The sequence below is a fragment of the Myotis myotis genome, unplaced genomic scaffold (genome assembly GCF_014108235.1).
Source record: "Myotis myotis isolate mMyoMyo1 unplaced genomic scaffold, mMyoMyo1.p scaffold_m19_p_12, whole genome shotgun sequence".
Taxonomy (NCBI): Eukaryota; Metazoa; Chordata; class Mammalia; order Chiroptera; family Vespertilionidae; genus Myotis; species Myotis myotis.
The window spans coordinates 2,572,015-2,597,223 of record NW_023416316.1 but is presented as its reverse complement, the minus strand read 5'-3'; the positions used below and the strand labels follow the sequence as shown (position 1 = coordinate 2,597,223).

The 25,209-nt window shown below is 46.9% G+C and overlaps 1 protein-coding gene across 7 annotated transcripts in view; it reads left to right on the top strand.

The window, feature by feature from the left end:
• The window catches only part of FUBP3 (far upstream element binding protein 3), a 53,806-nt gene that overhangs the window by 13,939 nt on the left and 14,658 nt on the right, over positions 1-25,209 (top strand). For 3 of the 7 annotated variants that reach the window (XM_036329344.1, XM_036329339.1, XM_036329337.1), the window contains exons 3-10: positions 11,829-11,862; positions 14,342-14,391; positions 14,751-14,822; positions 16,104-16,161; positions 18,107-18,269; positions 19,744-19,842; positions 22,780-22,884; positions 24,906-25,008. In XM_036329344.1, the coding sequence (XP_036185237.1) occupies positions 11,829-11,862; positions 14,342-14,391; positions 14,751-14,822; positions 16,104-16,161; positions 18,107-18,269; positions 19,744-19,842; positions 22,780-22,884; positions 24,906-25,008 (684 nt within the window). Of the gene's footprint in view, positions 1-3,352; positions 3,401-11,828; positions 11,863-13,820; positions 14,207-14,341; positions 14,392-14,750; positions 14,823-16,103; positions 16,162-18,106; positions 18,270-19,743; positions 19,843-22,779; positions 22,885-24,905; positions 25,009-25,209 lie in introns of those variants that run through there. The other 4 variants (XM_036329342.1, XM_036329338.1, XM_036329341.1 and 1 more) reach the window with 4 other exon arrangements.

Sequence of the window (25,209 nt, the reverse complement as noted above, 5' to 3'; positions counted from 1 at the left end):
GGCCCAGCGCACGAAATTGTGCACAGGTGGGGTCCCTAGGCCTAGCCTGTGATCAGGGCCATCTTCCGCCCGCTCGCCAGTCGCCAGTCCCCAGTCCCGCCCCGCTGCCACCCACCCTGGTTCCCCATTCGCCATCCTGTGATCAGAGCCTGCGGGCCGGGTGGGGAGGGACCGAGAGGTGGTCAATGCACCTCATAGCGACTGGTCGAGCAATCATTCTGGTTCTTGTGCCGTTATGGTCACTGGGCTTTTATTATATAGGATGTGGGAACCTTTTTGCAATAATTGTATAGATTCACACTAATTGTGAAGATTTTAAGGGGATAACATTTGGGTGTAAAAGTTCTTCTCTGTTAAAAACAACGGTTTATGTTTATGGTCACACACACATAAAAAGTCTACTCCAGGCCATTGGAACTACGGTGACCATTTAAACTGCTGCGTCCAAATAGTACTCCATGATCTTCTTTTATTTGACTGGTGTTAGTGATTTCTTAGACCAAATATGACTAATGGCATTATCTGCATTTTGCCTTAGCAAAAAGCTTTTTACCTTTTTAGGGCAATTATGCTTCTGTTTCTCCTATGAGACATCAATAGGAAAGTAGAACTAAGTTGTCTGGCACTGAACACGTACCTTGTTAATGGACAGAGCCTCCCTGGCTCACCATTTCCAGAAACTAAGATCAATACATTTCACAACTCTCGGCCTTGTTTTCACCCACTGTGTGGAGTCGAGTTGCAGTGGGAACTGCACCCAGTGACGAGTATTCACTGTGTTCTTTGCATGGGAACACCCAAATGTTTGCAGATGTAGCCATTGGCATTTCGCAGACATTTTTCTCCCACTTATCCTTTGATACCCATTTGAAAGAAATTAGCAAAAGGTTCTGAACTTAATGATAAAGAGACCTAGGAAGCAAGCAGCTGTAGTTAGTAAGTCACCAGTGAGTGCAGGGTCTCCCTTGAAAGTTCAGTTCATTATCATATTGTTTATTTTCACCTTTTGTGGTTGTTGACCCTTTTACAGAGGACCTTCATTTTGTCCCCTTTGCCCTCCTCCACCCAGCTCCCTCCCCTCCCTTTTGAGAACCATGATTTTCTGCATGTCTGCCTTTTGGGGACTAAATCCTTGTAATCAGGAAATGAACACAAGTTCTCTCTTTCCTTCTTCTAAATAGTAAGCAATCTTTATAGTAGGAAAGAACCGAGAGAGAACCTTTTGGCACTATGTCCGGCCTCTGGCATCTCTGGATGCCTGTGTCTTACACAACAGATGTATTCGGAGAACAAGAAATGTCCCTCCGGCTTTTTGCATTCTGCATTACAGTTTGATGAAGTCAATCCTCTTCTTGTGAGCACCGTTTCAATAACAGAATCACGGGAATTGTTTTCCTCCACGTTGGTCCCCACATATAGAGTTTGAGATTTGCTGTTGATCTTAGTGAGAACCCTGGGCAGTGGGGCCTGCCTCAGCCTCTGTTGTCAGCTGTCTTCTGATGGGGATAGGTCACTGGGCCAGTTCTGTTCTCCTGAATAATTATGTGAATAAACAGATCCTGTCAAGGAAAGTGTTTGTGTTTGCCCCACAGCTTTCTAGGGGGCACAGTCTTGCTGTTTGTGAGATGAAAGGTTAGAAAAGCAGAGACAACAAACAGGAATTCCATCGCTTTTTCTTTGCAATAAAGATTTCCAAAGGCTTGCAGTGTTTTGTTTGGTTTGGCCTAGGGGTTTTTTTTTTTTGACAGAAGTTCACCAGAACACTTTCAGCAATGTGAACTTTCTAGCTTTCCTGTGAGTTGGAGTTCTTTAACCTTCAGGAGGTTAAAGTTCAGTCCGCTAGACGTTTTTGGAGGTGTTACTTAGGTCTGCTTGAAAGTATTTCAGCTTTGAAGTTGACCACAAAGAACCTTAACCCAGCGTTTATTCAGGACACTGAGGTATACAGACAGGTGTATGAATAGGAGGATTAGAACAAGTGCTAGGCAAGAAAGCCAGGGGACAGGTTTATTCCTGGTGCAGATGGGATTGGCGTGAGTGGTGTTCCTGCAGTTTGAGCCGCCCGTGAGACTGCCCGTCAGCAGCCGCCTGGAACCCAGCAGGAAGAGTTAGAGCTCAGCCTTCAGAGCCTTTCTTGGCGCCCTGCCCTCCAGCTTGGGGTCACATAACTTTAATTGGTAGCATCTTCAGTCTTGGCACCCACGCTCTCTAACAGTCTTTGAGGTGTAGAATCTCCAATTCGGGAATCTCCCTGCTGGTGTCGGGTGTGGATGGCACCCTTTCCATCCAATACTTTCTTCTTGCCACTACTGGAGCCAGTCTGACCAGTTGCTGCCTCTCCTGTGAGGCCTGGGGCAGGTTCCAGTACCAGGGAGGTCCAGCCTAACCTGGCCGTCACCTCCCTGCCCTTCTGTCTCTCCCCCATTCACAGCCTAATCATCTGTTCACTTTGCTCTCCCAGAAACATGTCCTCCGTCCCAGCTCTTACCTGGCTGATTTCCTACTCAGCCCATAGGTCTCAAAATTGGCAGGTAAGACTTCCTCCTAGCAGCCTGTCCTCATCCTCATCTTCTGACTTGCTTCAGTGCCTGGCTCAGGGGCCACCCAGCCCCTTTATCTTCTCTTGTCTCCTGTTCTCCTTTCCCTCTCTTCCTCCCTTTTTCCTACAGTCCCCTCACCAGTCCTCTCCTTCTGCTCTGAACTTCTAAGTTTGTCCCTTAGGGTACCTGTTCTCTCCTGCTTTATTCTGCAGATCCCAGGTGTCCCTCTCCGGCCAGATCCTACATGCCCTCACTCACCATAGAGGCGTTCTCTATTTTTAGCTTGCCTTACAGCGGGAGGGAATAGATGCTCAATGCTTAATTCTCCTTTGTCTCCTGTGATTTGCATTTAGAAAATTTTCTGAAAAGTAAGCTCCACATGCAAGAGAACAGCGAAGTGTTTTAAAACTGTGAATTTCAGTTTAATCTAAATCAGGACCTGGTCTCTGCCCCACCTGCTCAGCCCTGCCATGAGCTTGGAAGCAGCCGTGGGCACACGTAAACAAATGCGGTGGCTGAGCTCCAGGGCCTTCTTGTTTACAGAAATAGGCAGCTGGCCCTCAGGCTCAGTTTGCCAACCTCTGATCTCAAACCAGCCTTGTCAAATGATTAACTCTAACTCTTTCTTAATCTGCAGTCAGAGAGGTGTGCAGAGGGTTCCCCCCACCCTGATTTCCTTAAACAAGTCTCCCTGTCTCAGGTCCCGCTGTCTAACTGCCTTGCCGAGAAAACGAGCGGTTTCTAATGTTGAGCCCAGAGCTGGCTGGCAGATGGCAAAGCCGCTCTTCTCATCGTCCCCTCCGTCTTTCTAGGGGCAGTGGGAGCGTCTTCTCCAGGTTTCCACCCCGGGAGAGTCTGAGGTAATTATGGCCTCTTGAGCATTTTACTTGAATCAAACAGACCTCACTGTCCCTGCCCTCTCTGTAAAATGCGACACCACAACCAGAACTTCGGTGAGTGCAGCACTGTTTCTGCCATTGCTGGGCGCGGGGAGCGTGCACAAGCAACTTTGAAACGTGCCTGCCTTTTCTGCCAAAGGCTTCTCTCTGAGATGGGTGCAAGTACCTTTTTAGTAGTCCCACACCTTCTGCTCCTATCTCCATGATGTTTCTGTGGGTGACGGAAGAAGAATTTTTGGGTGTACTATTAAATGAAGTATTTACAGGAAAATTGGAATAGAATTTTTTTTTCTTTTTAAAAAAATTCATTTTGCCCTAGCCCAATGGTAGGCAAACGGTGGCTCGGCAAACTGCGGCTCGCGAGCCACATGTGGCTCTTTGGCCCCTTGAGTGTGGCTCTTCCACAAAATACCGGCTCTTCCACAAAATACCGACATCTGCGCATGGGCCACGAAGTTTCAGTTGCACTGTACGTCCACGCCCGCACATGGTATTTTGTGGAAGAGCCACACTCAAGGGGCCAAAGAGCCGCATGTGGCTCGTGAGCTGCGGTTTGCCGACCACGGCCCTAGCCTGTCTGGCTCAGTGGATAGAGTGTCAGCCTGTGGACTGAAGGGTCCCAGGTTCGATTCCCATCAAGGGCACATGCCCAGGTTGCGGGCTCGATCCCCAGTGGGGAGCATGCAGGAGGCAGCCGATCAATGATTCTCTCTCATTGATGTTTCTATCTTTCCCTCTCCCTCTCTGAAATCAATAAAAAAGAATACTTTAAAAAAAAATTCTACACATTGACATAGAGGTAAAAAGAAAATGACTGAAACATTTAGATGAAAAAAAATTTTTTTTAAAAAGTGTATTTTTTATTTATTTCAGAGAAGAAGAGAGAGAGAAACATCAATGATGGAGAATCATTGATCAGTTGCCTCATGCACACCCCCTACTGGGGATGGAGCCCGCAACCTGGGCATGTGCCCTGACCGGGAATCAAACTGTGACCTCTTGGTTCATAGGTTGATGCTCAACTACTGATCCACACCAGCAGGGCAAATGAAAGATTCTTTACAATTAAGTCCACAGTTTCATATATTTATCTTACATGTCAGTGAGAAATCACCAACTGTTATGAAATGACAAATTACATTTAAAAAACCAAAAGGTCTCATAAAAAATATATCCACGGATGAAGAGTACTGTACTCTGTTGTGTGTGTTTTTTTTTAAATATATTTTATTGAGTTTTTACAGAGAGGAAGGGAGAGGGATAGAGAATTAGAAACATTGATCAGCTGCCTCCTACACACCCCCTACGAGGGATGTGCCTGTAACCAAGGTACATGCCTTTGACTGGAATCGAACCTGGGACCCTTCAGTCTGCAGGCCAACACTCTATCTACTGAGCCAAACCAGTTAGGGCAGTGGTTCTCAACCTTCTGGCCCTTTAAATACAGCTCCTCATGTTGTGGTGACCCCCAACCATAAAATTATTTTCGTTGCTACTTCATAACTGTAATGTTACTACTGTTTTGAATCGTAATGTAAATATCTGATACGCAGGATGGTCTTAGGTGACCCCTGTGAAAGGGTCATTCGACCGCCAAAGGGGTCGTGACCCACAGGTTGAGAACCGCTGAGTTAGGGCAGAAGTACTGTACTCTTGATGCTGTCACTTTCTCCTCTTCTGTGTTACAACACGTTGTTTCCTCGGATAAATGCATCTCCATACTCATTCCTCAGTTATCCGTTTTCAAAGTCTTCATGTACTCCAAGGCTACATTCATGTAGCCACCCAGGCAAGCCAGGACCCCTGGATAATCTAGTCCAGAATTTCCTTTTACCACCACTGGCATCCAGTGATGTGCCTTAAGAAGTCGCTGGGGGCTTGCTCCTGCAGACTTACTTTAATCCTGATCAGAAATCTGGGAGGTGGGACAGCTGAGTTCTAATCCTAGCTCTGCTACTTAATTAGCTGTGGGCCTTAGGTGACCATTTCACCTCTCACGGCCGCAGGGTCCTCATCTTGTGGCTGGGACCCGGAATTCCTACTCGAGGCGCCCACTAGCCTGGCCTCCACCCACCTGGAATAGAAGGTTTCTGTGGCCCTTTCCGAGTGGTGTTTTTTTATTTTTTTTCCAGCACTTGTGGCATAGGGCAAAGACAGAGAGTGAGGAAGAACAATTTCTAAAATTCCAGACTTTGTAGGAGGGCAGCAGTGAGAGCCAAAGTTCTTGCCAGTGGGCAAGGGGCACCCAGACTGCCTGTAGCCCACACCACTCAGGCAGGAGCCCGCAAGTACCAGAGTCTCTGCTTTGGAAAAGAGAGAAAAATGAATCTCAGAGATGTTGGCATTTTCCCTCAGTGGAGGGTAATGATGGATGCTGCAGGGAGAAAGAGCCAGGACGGAAACTCAGTTCCTGGGAGGTGGGGAGGTGTAGGGGGAGGGGCAGATTGGCCTTTTATGAAGTAGATAAAGTAAACCAGAGCCCTAGCTCTCAAGCAGCAGTCTTTCAGCTGAGTGAATGAAGACCCACCAGGGGTTCGGTGGGCCTGGGAGTTTATAGCAACCCTTTTCCAGCTCTTCCTTCTGTGCACACTCTTCCCTAAAGTGGAGCTCTCTGAGACTTGTGTCTGTGCTGGAGACGTGCCCTTTTCACCTGGGGTATAAACTCCTCAAACACCTCAAAGGGTGGGGAATCCCAAGGTAACAAAGCATGAGAGTCTTGTTAAGAAATGCAGGCCCGCCCTAACCAGTTTGGCTCAGTGGATAGAGTGTCGGCCTGTGGACTGAAGGGTCCCAGGTTCGATTCCAGTCAAGGGCATGTACCTGGGTTGTGGGCACATCCCCAGTAGGGGGATGTACAGGAGGCAGCTGATTGATGTTTCTCTCTGATCCGATGTTTCTAACTCTCTATCCCTCTCCCTTCCTCTCTGTAAAAAATCAATAAAATATATTTTTAAAAAAAAAGAAAGAAAGAAATATAGGCCCTAGTTGATATGGCTCAGTGGATAGAGAGCATCAGCCTTCGGGCTGAAGGGTCCCGGGTTTGATTCCGGTCAAGGTCACATGCCTAGGTTGCAGGCTCGATCCCCAGTAGAAGGCAGCTGATCAGTGATTCTCATCATTGATGTTTCTATTTCTCTCTCTCCCTGTCCCTTCTCTGAAATCATTTTTTTTTTAAAGAAAAAAGAAAAGTAATGACAGGATTGGATTTTGATTTTATCCATGTAACTCATGGCAAAGGCTCATGCAGTCACCTCCCCTTTCATCCATCCATTCATTTTAGGATTATAATTCAGAAGTAAGTAGTCATCATGTGGATGTATGTTAACACATATGTGTAATGGGAAGTGAAGTGAGGGGGTTTTTCTTGGTAAAGTATGATCTTACTGGTTGGTCTGACAATTGGCTTAGCCAACTAGGTCAAATAGTAGACATTTTCCACAAAAACGAATGATCTAGACCTGTTTGCAATTATTAATCTAGGGGGAAATATTAGATATCAAATTAAAAGGAGATTTATAGTTTTTTCAAAATCCTTTTAGAAAGTATGTGACCCAGAGTGGCTTTCTACCCTGGCTGAGTGTGAGAACCACCTGAAGAGCTTGTTTGTGTGTTTGTACATCTGGTAAAACTCCTTTTTTTTTTAACTTAAAATTTTTATTGTTTAAAGTATTACATGAGTCTCCTTTTCCCCCCATTGATCTCTCCCCAGCCGCTCCCATCCCCCAGCACGTGCCCTCCCCCCTACTGTCTGTGTCCATTGGTTATGCTCATATCAGCACCTGAGGAGCTTTTAAAACCACATCAGCCTCTCTAGAAAATTTATAAAACGAAACACGCATTTACAGTTTTGGTCCACAGTTCTACTCCTGGGCATTTATTCCTGAGAAGAGAAAACTTATATTTACACAAAACCTATCCACAAATCTTCATAATAGCCCCACACTGAAAACAGCCCAGATGTCCTTCAGCAGGTGATGGTTAACAAACTGGTCCACCCACTGCTACTCGGCAGTAAAAAGGAACAAACTGGTGATACACATAGAGCTTGGCCGCATCTCCAGGGAGTTGTGCCAAGTGAAAAAGCCAACCCAATGGTTCATACTGTATGAGCTCATTTATATAACCCTTTGGAATGAAGAAGAGATGAGTGATTGCCAGGTTTAGAGATGGAGTGCTGGGGGCCCCTGTATAGATCGGTTAATCTGTTCGGTTCCTTCGCTGCTGGAAGGAACGTTGGTGCTTAAATTCCTTATTGTATAGCTAAGGAAGCTGATGTTGAGAAATGATCTGACCAAGCTGATACCTGATAGAACCAGAAAGACTTCAAACCTGGGGTCTCTGTCTCAAAGGCCATGATAGTGTCTGCTTGAAAATGTGGACTCCAAAGTCTGGTGGGTCAGGGCTTGAATCCTAGCTCTGCCTGATAACTGTGTGACTTTGGGCATATTGTTTAACCTCTCTGAGCCTTTGTTTTCTTACCTCACATTGAGATAATACCTACTTAATGAGGTTATCATCAGGATTATAACAAGTTATTATCAAACTTTTTAAATATTACTTACCATGTGACAAATGTTCATATTTCCACCAGAACTAGTTAGCCAACATATGTTAAAACATGTATAACTGTTGGTCATGACCCTCGAAATGAATGTCATAACCACTGGATTAAATGAAAATAGGCATGGTGCTGCAAATCAGTGGTGTAGACGTACTTTTCCTCTTAATTTGACTACAGAGACCCTTGGGTCAGGCCTTCAGTGGGCACTTGAACCGGGGTTCCTAACACCTCCACATCCCTGGAGGGCCAGGTCAGGTTTCTGCTCATCATGGAGCTTTCTGCTCTCCCGCCTGGACTCTGAAGCTTCTTGAGGGCAGAGATGATCTTGCTCACCATTTTATCCCGGCACCTGGCACGGGGCCCAGCTCCAGCCGCTGGAAGGCGCGCTAGGAACAGAGTGCACGTGGGCACAGGCACTCGCGTGCACTGTTCTGAGGGCTTGGGTGTGTGCGCACCTTCCTGGTGGGCGCAGTGGGACTGGTAATAACAGCGCCGCCTCTCAGGGCTCGGCAGGACTAAGGGGGTGCACGCCGCTGCAGCACCTAGGAAGGCGCCTTGGGAAGCAGAGCTGGTGCTCTTTGCCACTCGCGGGAGCATATGAGACTGCAAGCGAGGGGCCTTATTGAGAGCAACTTGAATTTATTCTCACTTTTAAAAATAATAATTTGCAGAATTAGTAACAGATTACTTGTCTAGGGACTTGCAGCTGAACTCAGCATGTCAGTGTTTTGCGGCCCTGGGGCGAGAGTTGCTGCTTAGAACACAGGAAGCCTTTGTATTGTCCTCGGGAGAAAAGCTTTTTAAAATCGCTTGGAAAACTGCAGAAATGGCTGCAGCGAGCTTCAGAGTCAGAGGAGTCTGGAATCCAAGCCAAGCACGGGAGGATTGTTTTCAAAACCTGAAGAGGAAGGTCTGGCTTGTTTATTATTTTTGTCAGTTCTGCAAAAACAGCTGACATTTCTCTGCTGACCGCCACTCACCTGCCTCTGGTCCCTGCTGTGCGCGAGGCCAGCGTGCTGTCTGCGCTGGCAGAGGAGTGAGGGTGCTTTTGTTCCTTGGGCTTTTTTGAGGGGGCGGGGTATTACATTTGATACCTGTTATAAAATTGAGTGTGTTCCCCAGCAACACTTGTTAGCGTTTCTTTTGGGGGAAGAAGACTTTCTCCTCACTGATGGGTAAACATGTGTCCAGCTGCCCTTTTTCCCCCAAAAAAATCATTATTGAAATTGGCAGAGTATTACTCTTCAGAAAGAATTTCTCATATTGTAGTGTGAATATTTTTTATGGGGAGCTCATTTTTCCATAGCCCAGGGGGCTTCCCATTATGTAGTGTGCAAGATAAATGAGAACTACACCTGTGTGTGTGTTTACGCATGTGTGCTAGAATTGAGTGCAGGTGAATTTTCGAGGCAAGAGGAACTGTTGTCAGCCAGCATGCGCCATTAGGGGAAATAGGGCTGATATTTCAGCAGTTTTCTTTTTTGCAGTAAAATGATGGTAGTTACCATTAAATTGAGCTTTATAGGTGTTCCCATATGCCTCCCTCATTTGACCCCCTTCATCATGAAGACTGAGCAGAACCCCCCCCCCCAGTCCCTTACCCCCCTTTCGTGGAGTTGGACGTTATCAGTGTATGCTGAGTGAGTGCCCAGTGCCCCTTGCCTAACTGCTGCTTTTCATTTTTAGGCACCAAATGGGAATGTTTTTGAAGGGAGTACAACTTTAAATCAAGCGTTTCAGCCTTGGCTACGGCATGGGCATGGAGGATGGAGAGCATTTATTCTTAAGAGTCCACTAACTGAGTTGGGTCTGGATTTGAATTGATTTCCTTCCTGGGTGGTGTGGCTCTCAGCAGTCCATCCGTTTGTGTGCTGATGGTGTGTGCACTCATGTTTTTGGTTTGTAAGCACCTTCACTTGTCAGCAGAGCAGTTGGGCATCAGAAATGACACCGTGCGTGGTACCTGTGACACACACTTTTGTCACCAAAAAGAAATTTCCTTTTCTGTGATAAGTACAAAATTTCAAATGCCTTTCGGACCAGGAGCCTTCAAATGCTCCCCGATCTCATGGAGTTCCTTACGGTAGCCTTGCCCTTTACTCTGCTTCTGTGTTTCTGTCTGAGATAGCTGAAGGTCGTCAGCCTTTTGACAAGTCTTCACTGCACAGCACGCAGGCCAGGAGGCACGATCTGGCCGAGGTGCTCTGTTTAGGGAACAGGCACCTCTCCTCTGTGTTCTCATCATTTCCAGCCATTTTAGTTCCTCAGTCTTCAGTGGATTCTGTGCCCCTAAGAGAAGGATTCTGGCAGTAGCAGGGAAGCTGAGCTTGACCTTCAACGGGACAGCTAACCCAGCTGGAGGGCACTCTGTCTGGGCTTTTTCTGTCATTCCCACTGCCTTAGGTGATGGACCTTCCTCTCTCACACATTCAGGGGCTGAGTGTGTGGTGAGGATTTTTTCCCTAAGCTGCTAATTGTCCAGTTTTCATGTGGAGTGAGAGTCCCCAAGCCAGAGTGTTTATCATATGCAAACTGGAATGCAAAAAGAAAAATTTAAGAGTTGATGAAAAACAACTCTTATCCCTGAGATAAGCAGGTTAATAGTATATAATGTCAATATTTTGGCTGCAGACCATTATCTTGCTATTGATCCAGAAGAAATATGGTATTGACTCAGTAGCTTCATTTACTTTTTGCTGGCATTGTTGCTCTAGGTGTTCCTTCTCCTTTTAAAATAGCAGCATCTGGCTTCTTTTTACGGCCAGTTCCTGTCCAGTCAGAGAAAGACGGTCAAGTTTTAGAAAAAGAAAGAGCAATTGGAGTCCTGTATTTCAGATGCTAAACCATGTCACTCTTTGTTCTGAGGTTCATGTCATTGATCCTTCGCACTTATCTCCTATCTGTCCTGCTTAGAACTTTCCCTGGTCATGTTTTTGAATGCTCTCGTTAGCACATTATAAGGCTCATTCTGTTTCTTGTAATATGTGTAGGATTTATACTGTGACACTGTCTGCTGACGGTGTTTCCTGGGCTGCATTTGCCAGGAGAGAAACCCCACAGAATCGTTTTTGCTAAGCAGTGACGGAGACACTCAGCGACAACTGAAAGAGGAGGAACTGAAATAAAAAGCAGAGCTGAGGTGGTTCTGTGGGGATGTGACTACAGAGCCGGTTTTCACAATCAGAGGCCGTTTGGCACTGTTGTCCCCGTGAAATGGGCTTGAAAGGCAGGAGCTGTTCATTCTGAGCGTCTCACAGATTGCTGGGTGGCTCAGTGAAGAGGCCGGAGGAGGGAGGAAGCCAGATCCTCTCCTTGAGTTTATGCTCCTGGGAGGGTGGGGCGAATGGGGGCACCCGATGGCCAGCAGGAGCATATGTGCATCGTCTTAGTGACGCAGCTGCCGTGGGGCCGTCCCTAACAAAGCTCTTGAGCTGGCGGGTCAGATCTTCTCATTTGTTTTAAAAAGAGAAAGAAGGAACCCTCGGTATCTTTACATTGAGTTTGGATCCAGAGCAGGAGGGAGGTAGGAAGTGAGAGGGATTTAGGCAAGCAGGATTTTCTCCCAGGCTTCTCAGCATGTGGACACACAGATCAATTTCTTATCCTGCGTTCAGCTGGACTCTGGGTTAGAGACTGTGCTGATCAAGACGTCCCCTCCTGTTTCATATCATATAACGCATTCATTTCAGCCACTGAGCCTAAATTACTATTTGCTTTCTTTCTGCCTTTCTTTTTTTCCCCTTGAAATGGTAAGAACTTGTGTAAGGATGAAGTTAGTTTATCCGTGCTAATGCTTTGATTTTTCTTTTCTCTTTCTCTTTGCCACAGTAGGTAACCAGTTAGGGGCCTTGGTACATCAAAGGTAAGCAGTGGGTTATGTTTTATTATTTATTGATCATTTCTAATTGTTTATTGATCCACCATCTGTACTAGAGTGTTAGAAAGTCAGAGGTTGAGAGTGTGGAAAACCATGGGCTAATCTTTAAAACTTAAGTTTTTGTAGCCCTTTTTAAGCTCAAAGGATAAACTAACACAGCGTATTAAAGATCAGCCGTTAGTGCATGTAAACTTAAAAGACTTCTAGAATGTTGGATGTTCGTTCTGCTCACATGCATTTCATTTAAAATGAGACAATGACATTCCCCTCTTGTTCTCACGTTTTTCTCGGTGTTTTATGAACCCTTAACCTCTTCACTTCAGAAAACAGGTCCTTTTCCAAGTGAAGGTACAGCTTTTGGTCCTCAAGGAATCAGGAGCCTGGGAGGCCAGGAACCTAGTGGCCCCCCCCACCCCCCGCACCCTGCCATAGTCATAGGGACTTGCCGGAGAACCTTGGATAAGTACCCAGTTGATCCCTGCCTCAGTTGCCTCTCACAGCCTTCCCTTAAACATTGAGGATTAGAAAAATGAAAAGACCTCTGGGCTCCAAAAAGATCAGTCTATAAGGTAGGGTATTGTGGTCACATTGTTACCCTTTAAAAAGGATAAAGTGTGCTGGAAACTGTGCCTTAGCTTCTTGTAATGGATGAAATTGTGTGTTTTGTACCCGTCACTGTAGCATATCCTTAACCTCCCCAGCAAGGATAGTTATGTCCTCTTGTATGCTACACAGTTCTTAGGGAGTTTCTAGAAATCACCAGGCATCAGGTAATCAGAAGATTTATCCTGGGTTTTTTGTTGTTTCCTTGTTTGCTTTGTTTTTTAATGAATTAAGTAATTTAAATAAAGTTGTTAGTATCAAATGTAACTTTCCTATAAGACCTTAATTAATCAGGATTTTACTTTCCAAAATGATAATACTTTGTGCATTAGGCAGGTTTCAGCCTTGCATTTAAAGTAGAGCTTTGTCTTGCTAGAGACCCAGAGCAGTTCACCTTGCTATGTTTCCTCCTCAGTGAGAGGCTGCTAAGATTGTTCCCGGGGGCTGGGCTTTGTGGCATTTTGTCTTGTGACAGTGTTGAACCTCTTCTAGTAAATTCCCCAGTATTGTTTTTGAGAATAGATAGTTTGTGCTACACACGTGAGCTACGCAGACAGGAACACTGCGGCCTTTCACCTGGAACAGGGACCCTTGCAGGATGTTAGGCCCGCAAAGGTTTAGCACCAGCATCCACAGAGTTACTGGTTAGGAAGCCCAGGCTTGCCTGATTTCGGGGTGAACTGAAGATCCCAAGAGGCAGAGAGAATCTCTGGGCATATATAAACCTGAGGATGTAAACTCCACGAGGAAAAGACAGTTTGCTCTCATCATGATGGTACAGTGACAAGTGCTATTTATGCTATTGCATTTCTTCTAAGTGCTGCACTTTCCCTAAAAACATGCACTTTATTCAATTCTTTCCATGATGGGTAAAAATCCAGCTGTGTGCGAGATGTTTAAAAATGCTTATCTTTTTTTAAAAAAAAAACTACTTGCATTTAGCTTCCTCCTAAGATAAATGTTTAGATTTAATTGCTTCCCGGGGTGTTGGGCAAATTGGATATTGTCCACAATACTCTATATGGCAAATTTGACGGTTTGTTTGAAAGAGCCAGTGCAATAGTTGTTTAAAAAAAAAAAAAAGCAAGCAGATAATGGAGGGGATAGCATTTAACAGGAGTACTTTGCAGAGTAACAGGTCATTATTCTGTCCTGGTCAACACTGATTAGGCCTCCGCTGGATACTGGCTCCATTTGGGGCGTCTCACCCTAAAAGAAAAATTAGAGGGAGGCCAGAAAGCAACACAAAGATAGGGAAACGGGTGCTGAGGAAAAGCTGGGTATTTCTCCATCTGGAAAGGACACCAACAAGAAGTCTAAGTTCCCCCCACTTCCCAAAGGACCTTGAAGGGTCCTGGCCTTGATGACCTTTCAGCGCTGAGCCCCACGCCTGGACACTGTCGCTGTATGAAGAAAAGGCAGTGTGAGAGGAGTGGATGGTTTTAATGAACGCCCAGAGGTTTCTTCTGCTGGCACAAGGTGATGGAAGCTTGGATCTTTTTTCTTTTCTTTTTTTTGAGAGAGAGAGAAACATGGATTTGTTGTCCCACTTATTCATGCATTCATTGGTTGGTTCTTGTCTGCACCCGCACTGGGGATCGAACCCACAACCTTGGCATTTCGGGATGATACTCTAACCAACTGAGCTGCCCGGCCAGGGCGAGGCTTGATCTTTTCAAAGAGGGATTGACCAAGAGATTCATCAGATGGCGCCCCTCGTAGATGGGTATGGACCTGTTGGCCAAGTTGGCACGATTTCTTTAAGCCTTATCTTCCAGCATGGTCAGCATGGGAAGTTTGGGGAACCTAAAGTGGCTTCAGAATTCTTCTATACAGTTTTCCAAAATGTTCTTTGTTTTAGGGCAGTAATAACAGAAGAATTCAAAGTGCCTGATAAAATGGTTGGATTCAGTAAGTATCCACATGTCGCACTTTCCCCCTAATCCTGTCTGTCCCTTTTATTTCCCTCCCCCTCTCAGCATAAGCATCACCTTTAGTAGAATGCTTTTGCACACTGTTTTCCAGTTCCCTAGCGCTGCAGGCCTCTGTCCAGGCGGAGGTCACCCTGCACTCTCCCACCACCCCACTCTCCTTCCTCAAGCTCGGGCACCCTCTGTCTGCTGTGTTCCCCATTTGGTTGCTGTGGGCTTGCTGAAGCAGCCTGATTTGCCTAGCTGTGAGCCATGTGTGAATGTTGGTTGAAGTAAGTCATCCATGCATGGTTAAATATGGATGGGGGGCATATTCTGACCCTGTTCAATTTGTTTCAGTTATTGGCAGGGGAGGTGAGCAGATTTCACGGATTCAAACAGAATCTGGTTGCAAAATTCAGATTGCTTCAGGTAAGGGCTGCTTTTATCATAGATCTCAGTTTGGTAGAAATGAGTATTATGCAAAGTTTTCCAGGTTCAGTACTTTGCTTGTTGCTAGAAGTGTAGGAACCTGGGTAAGTATATGTGATTGCTGCTTTCCTTGCACTTCTGGAGCTGGACTCCCAGGAGGGAACCAGAGCAGAAGCAGGCTCGGAGGCGAGGCTGCCCCTCTGACCTCGTTGGAGACCCTCCATAGTTCTGTGGCCTGGCGTGGCCCCTCCCAAACACCCACCACTCTAGGACCTCTGTTTTCTGCACCAGAATGTTATGCCAGACACAGTGGGGCCTGCAGGGGGCCTGTGGCTTTGGGGTCACTCCTGGGGATTGCTCACCGGCTCCCCTGGCTCACGCCGTCCCTGCCCTTTGTGGAAAGAGGCACTGGCGGCTCTGGCTGAATTAGCACATGTTGAACACAGTTGAGGACCTTTCCCAGCTGGGTCCGTCTTGACTGCATTATGGAGAGAGGCAGATTGAGAAGAAGAGCTTTATTTATCGTTTTATCTAATTTGAGTTTCATCTCTTTCCATAGTGAAGGAGGGCATTTAAAGGACATTTGACTAGAGAAATGTTTGTCATTTTAAAGGATAATGTCTTGAAGGCAGTAACTGGTGTTAGCTATTTCTCTCTTTTTTGAGTAAAAATGTTAAGAGGCAGTGTTTTTAGGAACAAAGTAACGTGTCATGTGTGGTGTCGGAAAGTAAGACTTCCCTTTCTTGTCAAATGGCCCAGAACCAGTTCTACATCGATGTCACTGATCAGGATATCACACAGTAACTGGCAGTAGTCCAATGTGCATACCATGACATTTCTTTTTTTTCCCCTTTGGTGGCAGCGGTGGGATACGAGCCCATGACATTTCTTACTATTGTGCCTCAGAGCTGTTTGCAAATAATCACCAGTAAACTACTCTGCAAATAGAGAAACTGGGGAATAGCGGGTTAAGTGACTCACACATTTACTAGCACACAGTGGGTCAGAAGTGAAGTTGAAGCTGGGAATTAGGATCAGCTCACAAACTTCTGCTGCATTCTCCCACATTCCCCTAGGGACTCGTTTCTACTTTGAGAATCTTAGGGTACAGCTACCAGTTAACATTCTGTCCACAAGCAGAAGCAAACTGTCTTTTTCTGGGAGCCTGGGCTTCTGTGGGGCCGGTGTAGGCACCAGCCCAGAGACCGCCTTACACAGAGGCAAGGTGCATGGTTGCCTGATGCCCACCAACACACCTCGTCTTCTTGATTCTTCTTATAGAGAGTTCTGGGATTCCAGAGAGGCCCTGTGTACTTACCGGAACCCCAGAAAGTATTGAGTAAGTTTATTTTATTTACTTTCTCCTTTCACTCTTCTTCCTCCTTCCCCAAACGGGGAGAAATGGAAGGGCAAACTGTTATTGAACACTTTCGATCTGTGCTACAGTCTGGCCACAAAAGCAGGTGCTTCTGTAGAGAAGGATCTAGGAGGCTGCCACACCAGGGGAGTTTTTCTGTGACCTAAACACACACGGTATCACCTTTTTAAAAACCCTGCAGAATCCTCACAGCTGTCATAACACCTACTTCATACACCGGGTTCTAAAGAGTGTGCCTCCACCCGCCTGACTGCTCTAATCACCCCACTTTTTCCTCATAATACCTCCTTTACCTGAACAGGTGTGGAGTAGCGAGCCTCTCACTTGGTGAGCCTTTGGGCATCCTGGTGCCAGGTCCTCTACCTGAGTGTGACCCCATTGCTCTTCTGATACTTGTGAGCCCAGTGAATTGACTTCCTGGCCATTGCTCCACTCAGAGGGCCACATGGACCGGCCAGGGCGTGTTCCGGCTTTTGGGGCCCTTGTGACCGCCTGAAATCTAGCGTTGCATTCCTGCGTGGTGGAGCCTCGTACCAGGTGGAGGCCTCATAAACCCAAGAGCCTCCTGGGGAGAGGGATGTACTAACTTCGCTTCTGCTCACTTTCCTCTTTCAGTCCGTTGAGCAGCATTGCATTTGGGGGTAGGGGCGCTGAGATTATGTCCAGCTCAATAGGTAGGGCTCTTTTCTTGTTTCCATTTCTCAGGGAGTCGAGATGAGTTTAAACTCTCGTGTTTTGCTGTAACAGTGCAAGCAGTGGGCCAGAATAAATCAGACTGGCAGGTGTGCATTACAGGGCAAGCGAGATGGTTTCTGGTGTCCAGGCACTTTGCTTCCGGCACAGGTTAATCTCGTACACAAGCGAAATATTAAGAAGCTGCAGTAACTGGGAAGACACACGAGGCCGATTCTGCACACAAAGACTCAAGACCACAAAGGGCAACAGCTATTTCCTGCCTTTTCTTCTTTCCTCCCACTCTTCTAGTCCTGCTTCCTGTCCTGCCCAGGCAGTGGAGACCACGGATTATAACTTAAGGAAGAAACAATTTTGCTTTTTTCGGTGCACAGTCCAGCCAGTCTGTTTAGTAGCAGAAATGTTTCCTATTAGAGGAACCAAAAAATAGATTGTGCTGGTGATTTGAAGAATAAATAATGCACGTAACAGCCAGGGGAGATTCTGGTGCAGAAAAGGAAATTGGCCTGACAGATGACCTCCTTAGGCTGAGATGTGCTGTTTCAACATTGTAGCTTTCCTCCACCTCCTGATAAATCAGCACAAAATAGCAGTGCATATGAGATGCGGGGCCGCACATCCAACGGGAAAAGCGCAAAGCAGGTGTGTGTGGCTGTGGAACTGCGCCAGGGCACCACCGCCTCCTGTTTCCTCCCGTGAAACCCACCTGGTGATGCGTAGCCTTAAAATCGGCTCAGAAATCAGGGCAGTCTGGTTGGTGATGGAGAAATTTGGCATTTGGGCATTCAAATGACTACTAACCCTTGCTTTCTTTCTTCCCATCTTTCTCATTTCTTTCTCTCGTGTCCTTACTTAACAAATATCGGTTGAGTGTATACGCTCTGGATTAGGGAACAGCGAGATGCAGAGGGTTCGGCGGTGGTCCCTGCCACCGGTGCAGCGGACACTCCAACAGGAGAAGAGTCGTGGTGGTGGAGTGAATGCCAGGCCCAGGCACAAGCAGAGCGCACACTTGAAGGGGGCCGTGTCGGGACGTGGTATTGTGTGCATTGTTTTTAAATTCCAGCCCAGTAGCTTGGCGGATGGCAGAGACTTCCCGGGCTGTGGGGGCAGGAGCTGGAGCTGGACGAGGGCTGCCTTGACTCCTGCGTGTGCTCCCCGGGGCAGCGTTCGCTGAATGCCACTGTCCTTGTGGTTCTCTTCCCTCCCAAAGACAAGCCAAGCGACTCCTGGGGCAGATCGTGGACCGCTGTCGGAATGGGCCTGGCTTTCATAATGACACAGACGGCAACAGCACAATCCAGGAGATCCTCATCCCCGCGTCCAAAGTGGGTCTGGTCATCGGCAAAGGAGGGGAAACTATAAAGCAGTTGCAGGTATGTGAACCCTGAGCAGAGGCCTTTGTCTTCCTCACCTTCCTGGTTTGGGAGGTTTTGTCGTTAACTCACTTCCCCCGGTTGACCTGGCTGTGCCTGCCTCGGGCCAGAGCTCCCCTCAACCCCTGCCCGAGTGGTTCCATGCTTCCTCCTTTCGGCCGCTGTTTTCTGGACACACTGTAGCCAGGCCTGGTGCCAGCTATGATGTTGGTCCTGGGGCTTCGTGAACTCGTAGCAGCCATTGTGGTGGTGAAGCTCTGGTACCATCACGTGACAACATCTCGGGTGAAGAGTCTGCATCCAGAGCCACAGCACTGCCTGCGCCAGTCGTGGGAGCTTAAATGTGTTCATGCGTTTTTCAAAGGGCTGGGTCCTCATCTGTGAGTGCAGGGACGTGCCAGCCTCACTTGTAATGAAGCTGAAGTAATACCCGTTATTTCATATTTAAATGAGACCCTTAGCAGCGAGCCTCTCACTGAGCAAGTGCTCCGTGAACATGAGCTGCTGTTGGCTGTAGAATCCCTCATCTGAGACTCATGGGGCCGAACGCGGCTCAGAATTTAACACCCCAGCCAGTCCCGCGCTGCACCCTGTAGCCAAGTGCTTATTTCCATAGCCAGACAGAACAATGGCCACACTCAGGAGAGTGACTAGAAATATGCTTCCATGAGTTCAGGTCAGTTTTGCTGCCAAATCAGTTATGAACAAACTTTTATTTCCAAGCTCTGGGGCTTTTGAAGTTGCAGAGCAGGGGTTGTGGCCCACCTCTGTGCTCCCTCCTAGCCCAGTCCTCGGACTGCGAAGACACTTTAGTGCAGTGGTTCTCAACCTTCCTAATGCTGCGACCCTTTAATACAGTTCCTCATGTTGTGGTGACCCCCAACCATAAAATGATTTTCATTGCTACTACATAACTGTAATTTCGCTACTGTTATGAATCATAATGTAAATATCTGATATGCAGGATGTATTTTCATTGTTCGCGACCCACAGGTTGAGAACCGCTGCTCTAGTGTGTGCTCAAAGAGTTCAGGGTTTGGACTCCCAGAATCCAAATTGTGGCCTCCACTCATCAGCTCTGGACCGCTCTTGGGCAGCTTCCTGTCCCAGCCTCCTCACCAGGGATGGCACACTGGCCTCGCATGCTGGGCTCAAGCCCTTACTGGGTGATATTCGATGGAGTGCTCAGCTGAGGGCCTGGCACTGCATAGAAAAGGCTCATTTGTATCTAGATGTTCTAGAGACTGGACAGGAGGAGAGTGGGGAATGTTTCTGTGTCACACTTGGAAGCTCTCTAGCATGGCCTGGATGTCCGCAGTCTCAGAGGCCAGCCTCATGGCCGGGTCAGAGGGCAATGCTCTGTGGTAGGAAGGACATGTCTTCTGAGGACGTGATCCGGCCCCCCGCAGCGTCTTGTACCCTCCTGCATGTTCATCCATGGCGGTGAGGAGTGTACCTATGTGTGTGTCCACAGGAGCGGACGGGTGTGAAAATGGTCATGATCCAGGACGGCCCGCTGCCTACGGGAGCAGACAAGCCTCTTCGCATCACTGGAGACCCCTTTAAAGTACAGGTAGGCAAGAAGCGAGCGGGCAGGTCCTGGGTGTGATGAAAGAATCTAGGGTTGTGTTGCTCAATGTCAGAGCCACTGGCCACGTGTGGCTATAATTAAGATTAAGTAGACAATGAGTTCTTCGTTGACACTGGCTATATTTCAAGTGCTCGGGCTACATGTCATGGGCAGTGTATATTTGGAACATTTCCGTAATTGCAGATTTTGTTGGATGGCGTAGCACTGCTCAGATGCAGTTTTCGACTTATTACCTATCAGCTCAGATGCAGGCTCCATTTGGCTTTTATTTGCTTGTTCTCTCAACTCTTAAAAAAATTTTTTTAATTGATTTTAGAGAAAAGAAGGGAGAGGGATAGAGAGAAAGAAACATCTATGAGAGAGAAACATCAATTGGCTGCCACTGCACGCCCCCCACCAGGGATCCAGCCCACAACCCTGGGCATGTGCCCTGACTGGGAATCGAACCCGTGACCTCTTAGTTCATGGGTTGATGCTCAACCCATTTTTGCAAGAGCTCCAGCTGGTGTGGGAAGTAAGCAAAGGTGCCAGCAACCCCCGAGGCATGTGTGCCCATCTAGCAAGCATCCTGTGTCTGAGCTCCTGGCCACAGAGGACAGTCCCAGTTGCTAAGAGCAGTGAGGGACTTGGCTTTACATCACCTGGGGTGGTTTTACCCTCACTGTTAGCAGGAACGTGTGTGGGCTGTGGGTGTAGCGTGTCTGTGCCTGTGAAATAGGAACACTCTCTTCTGCCTCTGCGACCCTCCTTGTCTTTGCTGCACTGAGTGTAGCTCCAGGGTGACGCTCCTGGGTGAGCCAGCCCATCAGGCAGCTGTTCTCTGCAGGAGCTTTGGGGCGTGGATGAAGTGGAGGTTACCTGACTCAGGAAAATACTTCCCCCAGTTCTTAACACTGTCAGTCAAACTCAAATTGGTATCATTGTTGCTTTTTCAAGGAACATATGTAAAACAGTGGTTTCAAAACAGTGGAAGGCAGTGATTACAATGGCTTCTTCCCTTAGGCCAGTGGTCAGCAAACCGCGGCTTTGGAGCCACATGCGGCTCTTTGGCCCCTTGAGTGTGGCTTTTCCACAAAATACCACATGCAGGCACGCACGTACAGTGCAATTGAAACTTCGTGGCCCATGCGCAGAAGTCGGTTTTCGGAAAGGAGATAGACGAAACAAGTATACAAGATGGGTGTGGATGCGAGAGTTGGAAGGGGTCGACCTCAGCAAATGTACCTCAATCAGATTGAGGATGTTTTTAGCAAAGGCCAGCTCAGGAGTACCCTAATTAAGTTAATAACAATGTACCTACCTATATAGTTTAAGTTTAAAAAATTTAGCTCTCAAAAGAAATTTCAGTCGTACTGTTGATATTTGGCTCTGTTGACTAATGAGTTTGCCGACCACTGCCTTAGGCCCAGGCAGTGCTGCAGCCCTTCACCCCTTCCTGCAAGCCAGGACCCCCTGGCTTTCCTCCCCCAGGGTCCCTAGCCTCTTTGCATGGGAACAGGTGGGCTTTTAAAAAGTCAGATGGCATCTAACCTTTCTTCAGTTGGCTTATCCAGTCCGGCTGGCGGGCTCCATGCGTGATATGGGGAAGTCTGGAAGGAATTGTAGGGCGGACGTTCCCCGAGAATGCTGGCAACAGAGCCTGTCTCCCAGCAGCTCTCCACTGCCTTCTCTTCTGGAACCTTTGGTTTTATCTGAGGTAGAAAAAAATACCTGAGCAAAGAGCTTCTCTCATTGATATTTCATGAATTTGCAGGAAAATAATTGTAACAAGAGGTTTTTAGTACTGGTGTTTATTTCATGTACTCCACATTTGGGGGGGGGGGGGGCAGCTATTGTATTTAGGGTAAATTGTTATTGTATTTTTTCTTTCTCCAACTTTTTATTATGAGAAACTTCAAACATCTAGAAAATTTGAAAAGCTAGTATAGCAAATATCTGTATAACCTCATCCTACTTGTCATTGCCATTCATATGCATGCATTTGTTTATTTTGTTTTACCATTTATATGTAAGTGGCAGGTATTGTGACTCTCTACCCCTAAATCCTACAGCATGTGTCTGCTAAGAATAAGAACTTCCTGCTCTGTACCCAGGCCAGAGAAAATGAGTGACCCCATAATATCTCTTAGCCAGTCCATATTCAGAGTTCTCTGAGTGTCCTGAGACCCTAATTACTGTTTGGGGTTGGTCAGGGGAGACGGTTGTTTAGATTTGGTTTGGTTGGGTTTGGTTTTTCCAGAACGAAGACTCAGTCTGAGTTGCCACATGGCCTTGAGCTGTTAGGTACAGGTGATCCTTAGTGCAGATTCCTGTGGGGCTAGGGCTGGCGTGGACAGGTAAACTAACAAGTGTGTCCTTTGGGGAGAGGACACTGCGTGTGCCTTGGAGAGAGTCAGGCCTGGGGGTCGTCTTGCCAGGCAGTAGTCGGATATTTGATCTCTGAATGCTGGGAGGTTCTCTGGGCTCCAGGGCTGGCCTTTTCCCTTTACCTTCCTGGAGCTCCGTTGTGATAGCCGCCTTGGGAGTGTCTTTCTCCTGGAACCTGCCCACAGTCAGAGCTCTCAGAAAAACCCTCCTCTCACTAACAAATGGCTGCTGGAAACACCTCGAGGCCACAGGAAGCAAGTTCAAACCAGCACAGATGTGCCGGTCCTACTATGGCTTTCAAGACAATGGACCCTTACCTGGGTATTTGGGGCAGTGTAAGAAAAACCATGTCATTTAAGAATTGATATATGCGACCCTAAGCAGCAGCCTGCCCCTGTCCCATATAATAATAATAGAATAAGGGAGTGTTGCTGAGCACCTTCTGAGTCTTTAAGCCCAGCATAAGAGGGCCTGATGTTGAAGTTGTACGTGGTGTCATGTCTTTTTTTAGGATTTTGTGTTCCATAACGTCTTTTATCTGTGTTTACACAGCAAGCAAGAGAAATGGTGTTAGAGATCATCCGAGAAAAAGACCAAGCTGACTTTCGAGGTGTGCGCGGTGACTTCGCCTCCCGAATGGGAGGAGGCAGTATAGAGGTATGCTTGAATCCCAGGTTAGTAGGCAAACGGGATTAGGATTAAGGTCGTAGGCCACACGTCTGCTGGCTCTTTAATCTTGAGCAAGCTATTTCATTTTTGTCTCATCTGTGAAATCCACCAGGACGCGTACTCTTCAGGGTGGGCGTGAGGCAGACAGCCATAGTGAGGGAGCCGCGGCATGCTCTTGGGGCTTGGGGCCATCCCTTGGTTTTGAAGTTTTGCTTCAAAGCTTATCCCACTGCCCAGGTGGAGACCAGAGGCCACATTTTCTCGGTGGTCTGTGCTGTGCTTGTATCAAACTTGGGAACCACATTTATTGGTGAGATGGAATGGGACCAGCATCTACCCTTCAGAAGGAAGTTTTGATCATGCTACAATATGGATGGACCTTGCCATCATTATGCTTGTAAAACAAGCCAGATACAGAAGGGATAGATCTTGTGTGATTCCACTTATACCTAGAGTGGGCACATCTGGAGTCAGAAAATAGCATGGAGGTTACCAGAGGCTGGGCAAAGCAGGAGCTACTACTTAATGGATAGAGAGTTTTTATTGGGGATGATGAAAAGGTCTAGGGCGATGGTCGGAAAACTGTGGCTCGCGAGCCACATGTGGCTCTTTGGCCCCTTGAGTGTGGCTCTTCCACAAAATACCACGTGTGGGCGCGCATGTACAGTGCGATTGAAATTTCGTGGCCCTTGCGCAGAAGTCCGTTTTGGGCCTGGGCGAGTCTATTTTGAAGAAGTGGCATTAGAAGAAGTGGGGGGTGTCTGTCGGTCGGTCGGTAGATAGGATACGTGGGGGAGGTATTGTTTTGAGGTACGTTTGCTGAGGTCGACCCCTTCTAACTCTCCCATCCACACTCATCTATCTGAAACAAGTATACAAGACGAGTGTGGATGGGAGAGTTGGAAGGGGTCGACCTCAGCGAACGTACCTCAATCAGGTTGAGGATGTTTTTAGCAAAGGCCAGCTTAGGAGTACCCTAATTAAGTTCATAACAATGTACCTATCTATATAGTTTAAGTTTAAAAAATTTGGCTCTCAAAAGAAATTTTAGTCATTGTACTGTTGATATTTGGCTCTGTTGACTAATGAGTTTGCCGACCATTTGGTCTATGCAGGGGTGGGCAAACTTTTTGACTCGAGGGCCACAATGGGTTCTTAAACTGGACCGGAGGGCCGGAACAAAAGCATGGATGGAGTGTTTGTGTGAACTAATATAAATTCAAAGTAAACATCATTACATAAAAGGGTACGGTCTTTTATTTCAATAGTTTTATTCATTTGGGCCGTAGTTTGCCCACTGCTGGTCTAGGGTATAGATATCTGGGATGGTTACACAATATTGTGAATATATTTAATACCACTGAATCGTGTAATTATGAATGGTTAAGATGATAAATGTTATATGTATCTTTTTTGTTAATCCTCACCCGAGGATATTTTTCCATGGATTTTTAAAGAGAATGGGGGGATGTGGGGGCATGGGGAGAGACACAGAGAAACATCGATGTGAGAGTAGCACATCAATTGGTTGCCTCCTGCACACGCCCCGACCAGGGCCCTGATCGATCTTGCAACCGAGGTATGTGCCCTTGACTGGAATTAAACCCAGGACCCTTCAGTCCGCAGGCCAACACTTTATCCACTGTGCCAAAGAGGCTAGGGCTGAAAAACATATTTTGAAGGACCACTATGAATGTTTATGACATACTTATGCTTATTTCATAGAGTTTTGAAGAAAAATTTGTCATTTTAAATCTTTTATCTATGTATACAGTTTATTCTTGCTTTTCTTCATTTTTATAACTATTTTGATCAAATCTCACACTTACTGGATGCATTTAGCAGAAAGAAATGCAATCATTAACCACAAAATTGTTCTTAAAAGGGAAAAAATATGGTTTATTACATCACTTCCAGGAATGCCCTGTAACACAAATCAAGTCACACACACGTCCATTGAGAACAGACAGGGTTGCCAAAATCTGATGAGGCTCTTTCTCGTTGCTCAGGTGTCTGTGCCTAGGTTTGCTGTCGGGATCGTCATAGGAAGAAATGGGGAGATGATCAAAAAGATCCAGAATGACGCTGGTGTGAGGATTCAGTTCAAGCCAGGTTGGTTTTGATAGTTCCCAGAAATCCTTTCATGGGGGGGAGGGGGTGCAGGAAGAAATTAACCAAAGAACTTACATGCATAGGTGCATAACCCATGGACACAGACAATAGTGAGGGAAAGGCCTGAGGGGGGTGGAGGCCAGTGGGGGGACAAAGGGGACATCTGTAATACTTTCAACAATAAAGATAAATGTTTAAGAA